At 35.8% G+C, this 14,586-nt stretch overlaps 1 protein-coding gene across 1 annotated transcript in view; it reads left to right on the forward strand.

The window, feature by feature from the left end:
- The window catches only part of LOC149802830 (uncharacterized), a 62,028-nt gene that overhangs the window by 12,625 nt on the left and 34,817 nt on the right, over positions 1-14,586 (forward strand). Inside the window, exons 4-6 of the mRNA XM_089953837.1 lie at positions 8,360-8,539; positions 9,079-9,334; positions 9,877-10,011. Of these exons, the coding sequence (XP_089809963.1) occupies positions 8,360-8,539; positions 9,079-9,334; positions 9,877-10,011 (571 nt within the window). The remainder of the gene's footprint in view (positions 1-8,359; positions 8,540-9,078; positions 9,335-9,876; positions 10,012-14,586) is intronic.

Consider the following 14,586-nt stretch of genomic DNA (forward strand, 5'->3'; position numbering starts at 1 on the left):
TGTAATAAAACAAACAAATAGTAAACACCATTCCATTGTATAACGTACATTTCTTCCAACATTCAGCGAATTCCGTATTCAGCGAAAATGATTTTTACAAAATGCAAAATCAGCATATTCCTTTCTGCTGACTGAATCCGTTAAGTACATATAATTCGTAAAAAAGCTGTTACAGCGCAATATTTTGTAACCGTGTATCATAATCCATATAAACAAGAGAAAGTTTTCGAACGTTCAAGTCAGATGGAAACAAAGAGCGCACAGTCAGGCGATTATGAGATGAGCGAAACACCAATCTGATAACATTTTATTGGTATTGAGATATGCTCTCCAAATCACATACATTAAGCATGGAATGTTCTGTGCAAGTCTGACTTTTCCAAACAAGACTTAACCGTACTATAACTTCAGTACGATTTCTAACCAATCAGTTAACCATGGGGTAAATATTTTGAGCGATACAAAATCACCTCGTCCATCCGGATTGGTTTATATGAAAGATATCTGCACCCTGTAATGGATTTAAGTTCTAGAAGCTTGTTTATCGAGTCTTCAATTCCACATATCTTCCCAAAGATGTAAAGTGATTAGCAGATCTGGTGAGTTCATCAAGCATAAAGTAATATGAAACAATGCATTGTAGCATTTTACATTTTTTTCCATGACCGACGTGTGTTGTTCGTATATTTGACTCTTAATTCTTCATCTATTAAATAAAGGCTCGGATTATATCCTGGAGGACATACCTGACAATTTCATTATGATGACATTATTGTAAGAAACATATATGACATTATTGTAAGAAACATATCTGTCGATTAGCCATATGTTTTCGTTATAAAAGGTATGTAAATTTATATTATTACACAAGATCGAAACTCATGGAAAGTTTCAGCTATTATTATTCTTTGATAATCTAATTGTAATGTCTTACTTTATATACTTCATTCTTCTTGCACCTATCTTTTGTTTCTTTTCTCTTCAGTTTATCTGTATTTGATGTCAGAGCTCCTTTAATGCGACATATTTATTGTGACCTTATGTTACATGATATGGTCAGTTTTTGTATGTTTTTGTAATGAAATGTAGAAAAGAATGTCGCTGGAACTGATGATCGCCCATATAGCAGAGAGAGAGAGAGAGAGAGAGAGAGAAAGAGAGATAAACCGAGAGACAGACAAACATACCCTGCACGCATATATATATATATATATATATATATATATATATATATATATATATATATATATATATATATATATATATATATATATATTTGACTTGCTTTGCTATAGTACATCCTATTAAACGCATTTTCTATATACCAATCATGATGTTGCCACATTTAAATATAGTTGGTGAAAGAATTATCTTTAAATTCTTGTAATAGATGTCTGTTCCTATTGGATCTCATTTTCTGAAGAAGAAAAAAAACATATTTTACTGTGAAGCCGATCTATGAAATCAAATTCACTAAATGATTAAGTTGACTTTCACTAACCCCGTTTGACCAGCTTAACTGTGAGCGGTATATCCTTCAGGCAGTTGGGAGGACTGAGCTTAATCTGCGACACCACTTTTGTTCGACAAAGGTATTTTGCATAAAAGCTGTAGAAACCTTTGAATGAACCGTAGTGGATAAACACCTATATTGTTCGACAAAACAACTGTGTAAGCAAGACATATTTGCCTTTGAATCATGCTTGGTTGATGACACCTTTGTTGATCGACTGACAACGAACTAGTCTATTAGTCAGATAAACTTTGCATAACCTTTTAATTTTACTTGGTTCAAGAGTGACAGTTTAATATACCAAAGACAATTTGATATAAATATATTTGGGACATCGAAGGACAAATATCGGTCAGCTTCATGGATTAAGTAAGACTCATTATATATATATATACACATATGTGTGTGTGTGTGTGTGTGCGATTAACGTATTCGATCAGAATGTAGGATTCAGGTCGACATGGAGTAAAACTCAATGCACGTGACAAGACTGTCATGCATGGACACTTTACCAGCTATGCAACTGAAATGTTACTGTCTCGCAAGCCTGGGCGATGACCGGTTGAAGAAAGATTACATGTCTTTTCCAAAGTTATCTCTGATTTTATTATAATCTAAAGGGAATGATGGCACCAACCTCTCGGACATGTTTCCATTTCTTGTAGAATGAATGACGACTTACATACAAACAAGTTATTTCACATTATAAGGTTTATTTTCAATACCCTATTCCTAGTGAGTGATTAACGATTAAACATCTTGTCTCTTATCCGTGTAAGATTGTACTGCAAGTTTAGAAGTCCCATATTACTGTGCATTTCCATTTGATTGGCTGCTAATATTTGATCCTTCAGGAACAAGATCAGAGCTTTGTATCCACCAGGACCATACTCGAGACACGTTTAGGAACAGTACCGAATGTATGCTTATGCCTCAACTGTAAAAAGCCATGAAAATAAAATGTATGCTTTTCTTGTCATTGCCAGGCGAAATATCATTGCAATTATACACTCAAATTTAAATACTCGACTTTATTGCCCTTGATCGTATGTTAAACTTTGAAGTTTGAATGAAAAAAGGTAAACTGGTAAATGCGACTGGTATAATAATTTACGTTTATAATGTAATGCGGTACGCGGAAAAAAGGATAAACTTCAAAGAAGAAAAAGCAGATACGCAAGCTTAATTTTTTTAAAATGAACACCTTATTTGATTTTCAAAATAATTATAGCTGAAAGATATCGGGATCACTTCAAAATCGAAAATGCACGCTATTGCCTGAATCATGATTCTAGATGGACACAGCAAGAAACCACGGGCAGATGCAGATAACAATATATGTTCTTCCAGAAACAACACATTAACTCTTTGCATTAAATCTGCGAATTTTTAAATATGACCAGATAAAATGACAACCACCTGTGCATATTTTAATGAGACCTATTAGGACACTCCCATCGGATTCTGTTCTGTCGTTCTGGTTTTGCGCTCACTGAACTAAATCGATGTAGTACATAATAATGATAAACGTATGACGTTCCTTAATATGAAGACTTTATTGTTTCTCATGCAACTGGCATGGCTGACAAGTTTTTATTGGACTTTCATTTATTTTAACAGTGTGATATTGATGAGAATGAGTTACGTCTTTCTCTCAACGATTCTTCCATACAAGTGTTCTAAAAATTTGCCAATATTTACAATTTCTTTACGTCAGTCTAGTATGTAAGGCCATAGTGCAGTTTATAATGATTAATGCATATTAGTACGGTCCTGCTAAATGCTAGAACGCTATTTCCTACCAAATAAATTATAGTAGTACGGTCCTGCTAAATGCTAGAACGCTATTTCCTACCAAATAAATTATAGTAGTACGGTCCTGCTAAATGCTAGAACGCTATTTCCTACCAAATAAATCTCATTTGAGGAAAGAACTGAATTACACTTTCTGTCAGAAATGTTCTTTTCGTAGTCAAAATTGTATCTGAACACAACAGTAAACGATTCCAGACTGATGTTGGTTTTACAGATAGGGACATGTGAATTCCATTGAAAAGGAGGGATTGCTATCCTGTATGTCATATACCAACGTAACTGCTATCATCATTGTTGTATATTTTTGTAATAAATTATGCAATGTTGGACCTTACGAAAAACAAAATCATTTATAAAGACATTTTGGATCTGTGATTTAATTGGGCAATAACTTATGCCATAAAAGCAGAAGACAGAATCCTGAATTTTAATGCTTTCATAGGATTAAAGTTACAAATATAATTTTCAGGAGACAAATGTCTATTGCTGCGTAGACGATGTTGGGAACGCAATAAATTTGCATAGATATCAAGCGGGGATAAAAACTGGCTTCTTCTACACATTGAAAAATGTGTTCATCTTTTAGAGGCATATAATAATGTCCATATCTTACATTGGCCCATATTAGCATATGCTTATTAAATGTCCCATTAGATTATAGATGGTTTATAAAAGAATTTAACATCTCAGTAAATACATATGCTACTGGGACAATTAAATAATTCCCTAAAGGGTGATTAAACTTTAAAGAATTAAGCATGTTGATCTATTATTTATACCAGAAGGAAAAATAGATCATTCTGAAGAAAAAATAATTTACTCGGTATCATGACAGTTAAACAAATAGAGATGCAAAATGTATCTGCATCCGTTTTTCGCCAAAACTAAACTGTATGGCCATGAATTGATCTGTAACAGAGATGAGAAAGATGGTACAAACATACAGTTCATACCATTATCAACACCAGGTAAAACAAATCGCTATGTAACATCAGCAAAGTGGTTCCGCTGATCTATAGTGTACTTTTAAAAGTATCATGAAACCCAGACAGGATTGGAAGCCACGAATCAGATACTTCATGAACACCTGAAACAGCTAAATAAATACAAGTTTAACTGATAATTGGCGATCTGGAAAGAAAGCATCTTTATACGATGCAAACACTTGTCAGTCTTTTGAAAACAATTAGACAATTTACGAGGTTAGAGAGCGCTCGATCAACATACATACATACATACATACATACATGCATACATACATGTGTGTGTGTGTGTGTGTGTGTGTGTTTGTGTTTGTGTGTGAAATTTTGATGGCAGTCAGATTTAACATTTAAGCTATCCGACTTCATATGTGCCTCATACATATAGTATAATTTTTTCAAAGGATTCTGCAAAACACACAAAAACGTTTTGCATATTACTTGGCAGTGTTTTGAGCTTCTCAAGGTTGGACCACTAACTAATATATACAACAATATTGTACTACTATCAGCTCAATTCGCAAATATCTTTTAGTTGATGCCACTAAAACACTTGTGTGTTCATTAGTACTTTCAATACTGGACTGTTGTAACTCAATTCTGTCTGCTTCATCTCAATATCTGCTCCAGAAACTTCAAAAAGTTCAAAACACAGTTGCTCGGATCATACTTAGAGTACCACGATCAGAGCACACCTACTCACTGCTCTGTACCCAACACTGGCTATACATTCAGTCCAGAATCAAACATAAAATTTGTTCTCTGTGCTACGTTTCACTGTCGGACTCTAGTCCAACATACCTATCTGACCTCACCCATGTGTATACACCAGCAAGATACTTACGCTCCTCTTCTGACAATCGTATACTCATTATTCCGACTATGAAAACAAAGTCATATGGACAGCGTTCTTTTGCATACCAGGGCCCAGTAACGTGGAATGAATTGCCCACTGAACTTAGACACAAAGCCACAGTGATCACATTCAAGAGGGCTCTCAAAACGTACTTATTTCGAATGCATGAACAAACTTAAAGACCTAATAATGTTTCCTACCTTAACTATTCTCAGCATGTTTTTTTAATGTTTTCTATTTTCATGGTGTTTGTTTTTGTGATCATATCATTATATGCTTTTTATCTTATAGGTGTTGTCTAATGTTGTAAAGCGCTTAGAGCTTCTAAAGATTAGGCGCTATACAAAGTCCTCATTATTATTATTATTATTATTATTTGTATGAAAACATTGACAGGACAACATCTATCAACACTTGTATTATGCAACCATTTATATATTATGTTCGTACCTGATGATGTTGTCGTGGAGTTATCGTATATTCTTCATCTAATTAAGGAAATTATCTTATCAGATTGTCCATATTCTTGAGTAAAACTAACCTTTTAAAACATCAATCACAAATTTGTAAATCAATATCTGAATTTATTATATTTATATTACCGTCGTTTTGCCACGTCATAATACAGCATTGCTAGAAGTAAATCCGTGCATTAAAGAAACATCGATGCGTTTCTATTTTCGGTATATATGTAGAATATAAACATTGGTTACGGTTCATAAATCAAACCCCGATGTTAATTTCGTAGATGCCATATTATTACTTTGACATTTCCATGAACTCGGCATCGAACAATAACATTTGATCACGCTAAGGGATGTTAAGCTACACACACACACACACACACTTACATATTTACCTCTATTTTCTTCGAGTACTGTAGGGTCTAACTCAATTTAGCAGAGTGAACATCTTAGGCGCTAGCTCAAATCACACAATGTAAGTCTGTCTGTATGTCTGTCTGTCTGTATTTATCTGTACGAATGTTTCTAGCATAATCCTTGTGTGCACATTCTTTCGTTTCCAATTCATCATTGTGCCGGACCCATTTGAAACGCCCAGACACATGCTTTGCGCAATGTCACAAGCTTAGCGTCTCAGTTCTGACATGGCACAATGCCTTAGTTCGTTTAGCAATACTACTTGGTTCCATAATGGTAATGTGCCTTTTTCAAATGGCTCATGTGGCAAAATGGGACTTCACGTCATTATCAGCAATACTTTTCCAGACTACTGATGATCAAAGGTGAGATTTAATTACTACTGAATTTATGAAACTTGTAAACAAAATCCAGCTTTTGAGAGATTCTGTGAAATGTGCAATTTTATTTATGAGTTTTGTAAATTCAATTTTAAATCGTTACTCACCTGAGATTCTGTGTATTATATTTTGCCTTTTCAATAGATTGCTATTAGACACAAGCAAAATAATTCTCGATATTATTTAATGGTGTCTCAAACGGTGTGTAAATTAGTGTGCAATAATAATTTAGTTCCAGGCGCGATTTGATATTAGGAACTTACTAACATATCTAATGCACGTTTAAATAGTGATGCAAAGGAGTCCACTCTGTCCAGCCGATAGCAGGAATTTTAGAGTCACGAAGATGAAATTCGATGGGTTTGGCTTTAGGTTGTGTTCTGGACCATACACTTGGATAGCTTCAGTTACGAACGGAATAAATTCCTTTGCTTTTATTCCTAAATACCACTGTAAAAGCGAGGCTCATCACAGACAAGAGACTGGAGGACGAAAGTTTACTTTTGGCATGGGATTCTACTGCTTCGTTAGTGTACGTACAGTTAGTATCTGGAATCAAGCAGTCAGAGGAGGCGTATCATGCACAAGCATGGATTTACGTTGTCAACTGTGGCAAATAGTGTTATAGTCGACCGTAACTTTGGTACATAATGCTATAGACCAATTGATCTATGGCAAACATTAGTGTAGTCGAAGCCAACTGGCAAACAATGCTTATTCGAACCCTAAAATGACTGGTTCAGATGATATAATATTTGATATGTGAATATTTACTGCAGATATTAATAATCCACGACCTGCGTGCCTTTGCTATTTACGTGTTGCGGATGTGATGTTGGCAGTTTTTATGTCATGGCGATTGTTGCTCTTCGTTGAAAATGTAGCTGTTGTTAATATTCGAGTTGACGGGACAATTTTTTATCAAAATGAAAATCGAATCTGCCTCTGTGAATCTTTTAAACCTTTGCATTCTAAATACATGGATTTCAAACAGTATATGGGTAAATGTTTTACGCTGTGCATCATCACACCTGAGTCTTAAAACAGATAAAATAAAGCACAAAGCTAGGCTGATTGAGTTTTCCCTAGGAATGTATCTCCCTTCTAGGAGTAGTGGTTAGAGCGTCCGCCTCGGATGCGGGAGGTCGTGGGTTCGATCCCCGGCCAAGTCATACCAAAAGACTTACAAAAATGGTACTAACAGCTGCCTCGCTTGGCGCTCAGCATTACGAGATTAGTGTTAGGACTGGTTGGCCTGGTGTCAGGATAATGTGACTGGGTGGGACATCATGCTACATGTCTGCGGCATGATGCCTCAGTGCTAGACATTACTATAAACTGCCACATTGCAGACATCGTAGCAATATGACTGAAAAATTGTTAAAAGCTACGTTAAAAATCCAAATCACATCACAACACCCTTCTAGGAGTAAATGAATCGCACTTCTAGATATCACGCAACTCTCATATTCCAAGATGTTCATTGTTGGTGTTCTTTGATTACATCGAAAAAACATGGATCATACTGATGACTGTAGAGGCACTCCAACAATAAAGTGATTAAACAGATGACATTGAAAATTAGATCGAAAATAAAGATTTTAACATATTTTTGACCTCGATCAGGATAGAAATAAAGATAAGCGTGATTCAGTTTTCCTTAGAAAGACCCATTCCATAATATGCGGCCATTATGTTACTATTTTATTTATAGACAAATAATCCCAAATAATTATTGCTGATATGTTGATATGAAGTGCCCTAGAAATAGTATACTCAGAATATAGCTGAACATGATAGGGTTTGTCGTCAGTTATTTTTGAAACTGGAAATGAGACATGAAATATATAAGGCAGCTGATTAAAAATGTTGTTTCTGTTAATAATAATAATAATAATAATATTATTATTATTATTATTATTATTATTTCGCAGGTTGACAATTCTGTTTGTCTTTGGCGTCTACTACCAGTTGACTGCAGCAGATAGTCAGACATGTTACCCTGATTTGGCAGCGATAGATGATTTCAAGAAAAGCCTGACGGGATATGCTCTTAAGCCGGGAGACAGCCAATATCAGAATGCTTCCACCATGAAAAACAGCTTCTACTTCAGGTACTTTTTTCTTATATATTTTGCAAGATCACTTCTCCACGTAAGTTTTAAATTTCGATTCACTGTCATCTTCTAGAAAAGAGTGCTAAACGTTAACGGATGGCTGAAATAGTATGTTGTCAAACCAGCGGTTTATATCTCTGAACCAAAACCAATGAAGGAGCTTGTGGAAGATATCCTTGTGAAAGAGTGTATTTTAAAATCCCTTAAAGTTGGTTAGAATTACCTTTTGTGTCAGTCATATGCACATAAGCAGCCAAGAAATTAGGTATTTCTTGATGTATGTTTTGGTATTTCTCTATAATGTTTTGTTTATGTTTTCGAGTCTTTTCTATAAAAGTCTCACCGTCCATTGCAGTCAGTATACTTCCTATTTTACTTTCTTTAAAATATAAATTTTGAATGATTTGTAGTTAAACTTGTTTGCATCAAGACCTTCTGAGCAGGACTGCACGAAATTCGGACAATGTGTTTATAAGCATATGGTTGAATATCGAATTTTGAAATTATTCGCCGCTGATAGCAGATTTATGTTTTAGACATCCAGGTATGATAGTAATGGCCAATTCAGTAGAGGACGTACAGAAGTCGGTTTTGTTCGCAAAAAAGTACAATCTCCACGTGACGGTCCATTCCTCGGGCCATGACTTCAATGGGCGCTCTACGGCAGACGGTAGTCTGATGATCGATCTCTCCTCCATGAAAGAGATCACCATAAATTTGAATTCCAAGCGTCATGATGCAGGGGAGGTAACTGTAGACTCTGGCAATTCTTGGCTTGGAATATATGAAAAGGTAAGAGCACGTGTCTGTTTACAGGTTTGTTCTGCTCTGAATTATCTTTCATCCAGATATACATGTTTATTTGATGCCGACATATATATTTATTTGATTTATTTGTTGATGTCAAAAATGCGATAAAAATGTAACTCACTAGGGTATCGCTGAAGTGCATAGCTTTGTATTTACCATCTAACTCCAAGCGCCTACCTCTTGGAACCGTGTTCATGAATTCTTCATCATCCGCTATATGGCGATACTTTTATGTGCTTAGATCGATGATTTTAACAATAAAATCTGACTCAAAGGCAGTCGTTCAAAGTGTTCAAGTAATGATTTTGGGAAAATAAAATAAAAATCAGTATTGAACAGTTTCTACAAACTTGATAAGGTTTCAAAGGATGTTACTGATATATTTGTGATAATCTTTGAAAATATGCTTTCAATCATTATTGCATTGAGTGTGCATTAATAAATGTAAACAGTGGCAGGATAGAAATTTTGAAAACTCATAATAAGGCAGAATGGCGGCATAGTATATACGTTTCATCGTGTAGGTCCAGACTGTTGACCGTGTGGTAGTCGGGAGCAGTTCCCACACAGTCAGTCCGGGAGGGTACACTCTGGGAGGGGGTCATAGTCCCATCTCCAGACGCTTCGGGTTGGCTGTGGATCAAGTCCTTGAAATGAAGGTAAGTTGAAATTAAGTCAACATCGATGGTTAGAACTCACGCAAACTCTCCACTGTTCACCATCTCTATGTACGTTTCCAGTTTTAAGAGGAGAATATCTTCAGATATTACATGTAGTGAAGATAACAATGGCGCACATAATATGAAGTTCCAATAACTGTATCCTTATTTTGGTAGAATATAATTTATGGAACTTAGTTGATCCAAGTGAACGGAATTTCGGACAGTCAAAATGTCTGAATTACCTTAAAAGTAGCGATGGCGATGTAAAGTATAATGTTTGTAGACATGGTAATTTATATACATTTGCTTTTCTTAAATTAAATATTAATTGTCATTCTAAAATTTAATGCTAATATAGTTCACGCAGAGTTTATTGAATCCAGATTACTGAAGGATGTGGACCGTAACTGTCAGCTAAACACTTCCCGACGAAAATATTTGCTCTCTATGGACTTTTACCATGATGACCTGGTATTAAACTGGGTCAAGAAAAGAGATCACCGTTCTAATCGTTACGATATACAATGCGAGCGACAATCTGTCCGGTTTGTACTGCAACACACCTTTGTGTTGACCTGGTCCACAACTGTCCACGTACTTTAACATTCAGTTTTGCCCTATGGTATTTTCGGGGTGTGAACATAATGACCTTCCAAAGGAATATGGATGTATGGTGATCCAAATAATGGTAATACTAGCCATTTAAAGGTATGTGTAATCAAATTCTGAAAACACCACTCGTTACTGAACGCTAGCATGACTTCTCTGACTTTTATTATAGATGGAATCAATTTAGAATGCCTTGATCGGTTGAAGTCTTGAGAAGTAAGAATAAAGCTATATATATATATATATATATATATATATATATATATATATATATATATATATATATATATATATATATATATATATATATATATATATATATATATATATATATATATATATATATATATATATATATATATATATATATATATGATAATAATGAGAACTTTGTATAGCGCCTAATCTTTAGAAGCTCTAAGCGCTTTACAACATTAGACAACACCTATAAGATAAGAAACATAATAATATTATTAGAAACACTAACAACACGAAATTAAAAAAAAAAACATTAAAAAATAAAAAACATGCTGAGAATATTTCAGGTAGGAAACATTATTAGGTCTTTAAGTTTGTTCTTGCAGTCGAAATAATTGAGTTTTGAGAGTCCTCTTGAATGTGATCACTGTGTCTTTGTGTCTAAGTTCAGTGGGCAATTCACTCCACGTTGCTGGGCCCTGGTATGCAAAAGAACGCTGTCCATATGACTTTGTTTTCATAGTCGGAATAATGAGTATACGATTGTCAGAAGAGGAGCGTAAGTATCTTGCTGGTGTATACACATGGGTGAGGTCAGATAGGTATGTTGAACTAGAGTCCGACAGTGAAATGTAGCACAGAGAACAAATTTTATGTTTGATTCTGGATCGAATGGATAGCCAGTGTAGGGTACAGAGCAGCGGGGAGGTGTGCTCTGATCGTGGTACTCTAAGTATGATCCGAGCAGCCGTGTTTTGAACTTTTTGAAGTTTCTGGAGTAGATATTGAGATGAAGCAGACAGAATTGAGTTACAATAGTCCAGTCTTGAAAGTACTAATGAACACACAAGTGTTTTAGTGGCATCAACTGAAAGATATTTGCGAATTGAGCTGATGCGTCTCAGTTCAGGATATGCAGCATTGCATATGTTCATGACATGTTGGTGCAATGTGAGAGTACTATCCAGAGTAACACCTAGGTTTCGTACTGATTGTGTGAATTTAATGTTGGTGTTGCTGATATTTATTTATTGAGGTAAAGGATGTGAATGAGAAAGTATTTGTGTTGTGATCAGAATGGCATCAGTTTTATCGTCATTCATCTGCAGCTTGTTACAAATCATCCATGATTTCACATCAGAAATGCACCTCTCTACACCTTGGATGGTAGCATCAACTTCAGTAGGATGGCTACATTTGTATATTTGTGTGTCATCAGCGTACAATTGGTGAGACACTTGATGATGATCTATGACACTTGAGAGCGACTGAGTGTACAGAATGAAGAGAACAGGTCCAAGAACAGACCCCTGTGGAACACCACAACATAGATCAACTGGGCTGGAGTATATTCCATTTGCAGATACAATTTGTGTCCTGTTCACCAAGTAGGACTTGAACCACAGTAAAGCTGTATCATGAATGCCAAATGCATGCTGGAGACGGTGAAGTAATATATCATGGTCTATTGTGTCAAATGCTGCAGACAAATCAAGGAGGGTGAGGACTATAATCTTTTCGCTATCCAAAGCAGAGAGAATGTCATTAACTACTTTTAGAAGAGTTGTTTCAGTAATGTGGCAAGGGCGATATGCAGATTGCACATTGCAGAAAAGACTATTTGAATTTAGATGAGATACAAGCTGGGACAGAAGAACCTTTTCTAAGATTTTTGAAATTAATGGGAGATTAGAATCTTTCGGTAGTTCTTTAAGTCGTCATGGTCTAGTGTTGGTTTCTTCAGCAGAGGCTTTACAATGTTAGCTTTGAAAAATGATGGGAATTCCCCAGATGAGAGAGAGGTATTAATAACATCAGTTAGTGAAGGCAATACTGGATCTAAGCACTCAAGCAGCAGTGATGTTGGAATTGGATCAAGTTGACATGACTTTGGTGCACACTTCATCACGATTGTACGTACGAAGTCCATAGAGACAGGTTCAAATGCTGCTAATGGTTGCCGCTCAAATTCTGTATCCCAACTGTATGGTGACGACGAGTCAATTGAAATTGTGGTGTCAAGCTTATCTCTAATGGTTTGTACTTTGTCACGGAAGAAATTTGCAAATATGTCCGGAAGGTCGACTGGAGAGAAGGTAGTTGGACGTGGTGTTGATTTGTTCCTTGATATTAGCTTGTTAGTATTCTCGAAGAGCTCTTAGCAGCTGGAACTTTCCATGATCTTAGTAGTGTAGTGGGCTGATTTCGCTGCATGGACTATATTTGTGACATTCATCTTAGCTACTTCATAGATTTGCTTATGAATAGTGAGTCTGGTGGAAAGCCAGAGCCTCTCAGCTTTACAGCGGTCTCTTTTAGCAGTGCGAAGCTGGTCCCTAACACTGCTATACCATAGAGAACACTTTTGAATTGATACTTTGCACTTGATAGCTAGGGCATGTTTGTCAAGTAATGAATGCAGACAGTTATCGAATTGTTATGCGGTAGGAGGTAAGCAAGTTGTTAGGTTAGCTTGGATGTCGTGCATTAGTTTGGTTCTATTTATCATACGGAGGTTTCTCTTAGTAGCAGATAAAGGTGGAGGGTTAGGGACTGATACGTCAAGATGGCATATAATGCAGAGGTGATCTGATGCAAGGTCATGGGATACCAGGGAGGACCGTAGAATGTTATCGTCAGGTCTATGAAGAATCCAGTCTAAAATGTGACCATGTTTATGGGTGGGTTGGTTAACTGACTGTTTGAGGTTGAAAACATTAATGGAATCTATGAGTTTTGATGTATTTGAGTTTCCGGGACAGTCAAAGTGAAAGTTGAAATCTCCAAGAATAATCACGTTGCCACCTATCGAATTTCCATAGTCCAGGAGATTCGGAAACTGCTCCAAAAAGAGAGTGTCATCCAGCTTGTTTTTCTACTAGGAGGAGGGCGGTATAGGCAGAAAAAATGGACTGACCTTTGCTCCAGTGTGAGTATGGTTTGGACTAGTTCAAACGATGTGTGGTCTAAATTGAATGTTGAGGTATAGTTAAAATGTTTTATCATGGAGTTCTTTGTGATGATAGCAATTCCACCTCCGCGAGAATTACGGGGAACGACTTGATGGAGTAGCCAGTGGGTATATATATATATATATATATATATATATATATATATATATATATATATATATATATATATATATATATGCAAATATAGTTATATAGCAATCGAATGCTTAAACTTAAGCAAAGTTAATTGAAAAGTAAAACAGAGTATGAGAGAAAAAATGATGAATAAATGCAAACATGTAGAGAGAAAACCAGCAGATGCCGAACCAAAAACCCGCTATGCCTCCAGTTATCGGTTATATTTGCTTTAAACGGGAGTGTAAATGATGTTTATTATGTATCAATACCCTAATTCATTAGATTTCAGTAGGTCGTACACGGTTTTTATAAGCTCTAAATGCTTCGTATATACCTCCATGGGTAACATATTTTGGTCATTCATTTAAAGGTTGTGGTGGCTGATGGAAGGATCATAGACTGCACGACAGATGGCAGCACTATATACCATACAGACGGAACGGTACAAACCACGAGTGACACAGATCTATTTTGGGCGCTTAGAGGCGGAGTTGGCGGTACTTACGGCATTGTTGTTAAGTTTACGTATAAGTTACATTATCAGCCGAGACAACTAGTAAAAATATCGGTAACCGTGCCTATGAACCTTTTACCGAAACCTCTGTTGAGCGGTTTTACATTTCTGGAAGCTTTCAATGATTTCGTAAAGAATTTACCGGACGTATATGGGGTTTAC

This window comes from Sinohyriopsis cumingii, chromosome 3 (genome assembly GCF_028554795.1).
Source record: "Sinohyriopsis cumingii isolate HCF-2022 chromosome 3, ASM2855479v2, whole genome shotgun sequence".
Classification (NCBI taxonomy): Eukaryota; Metazoa; Mollusca; class Bivalvia; order Unionida; family Unionidae; genus Sinohyriopsis; species Sinohyriopsis cumingii.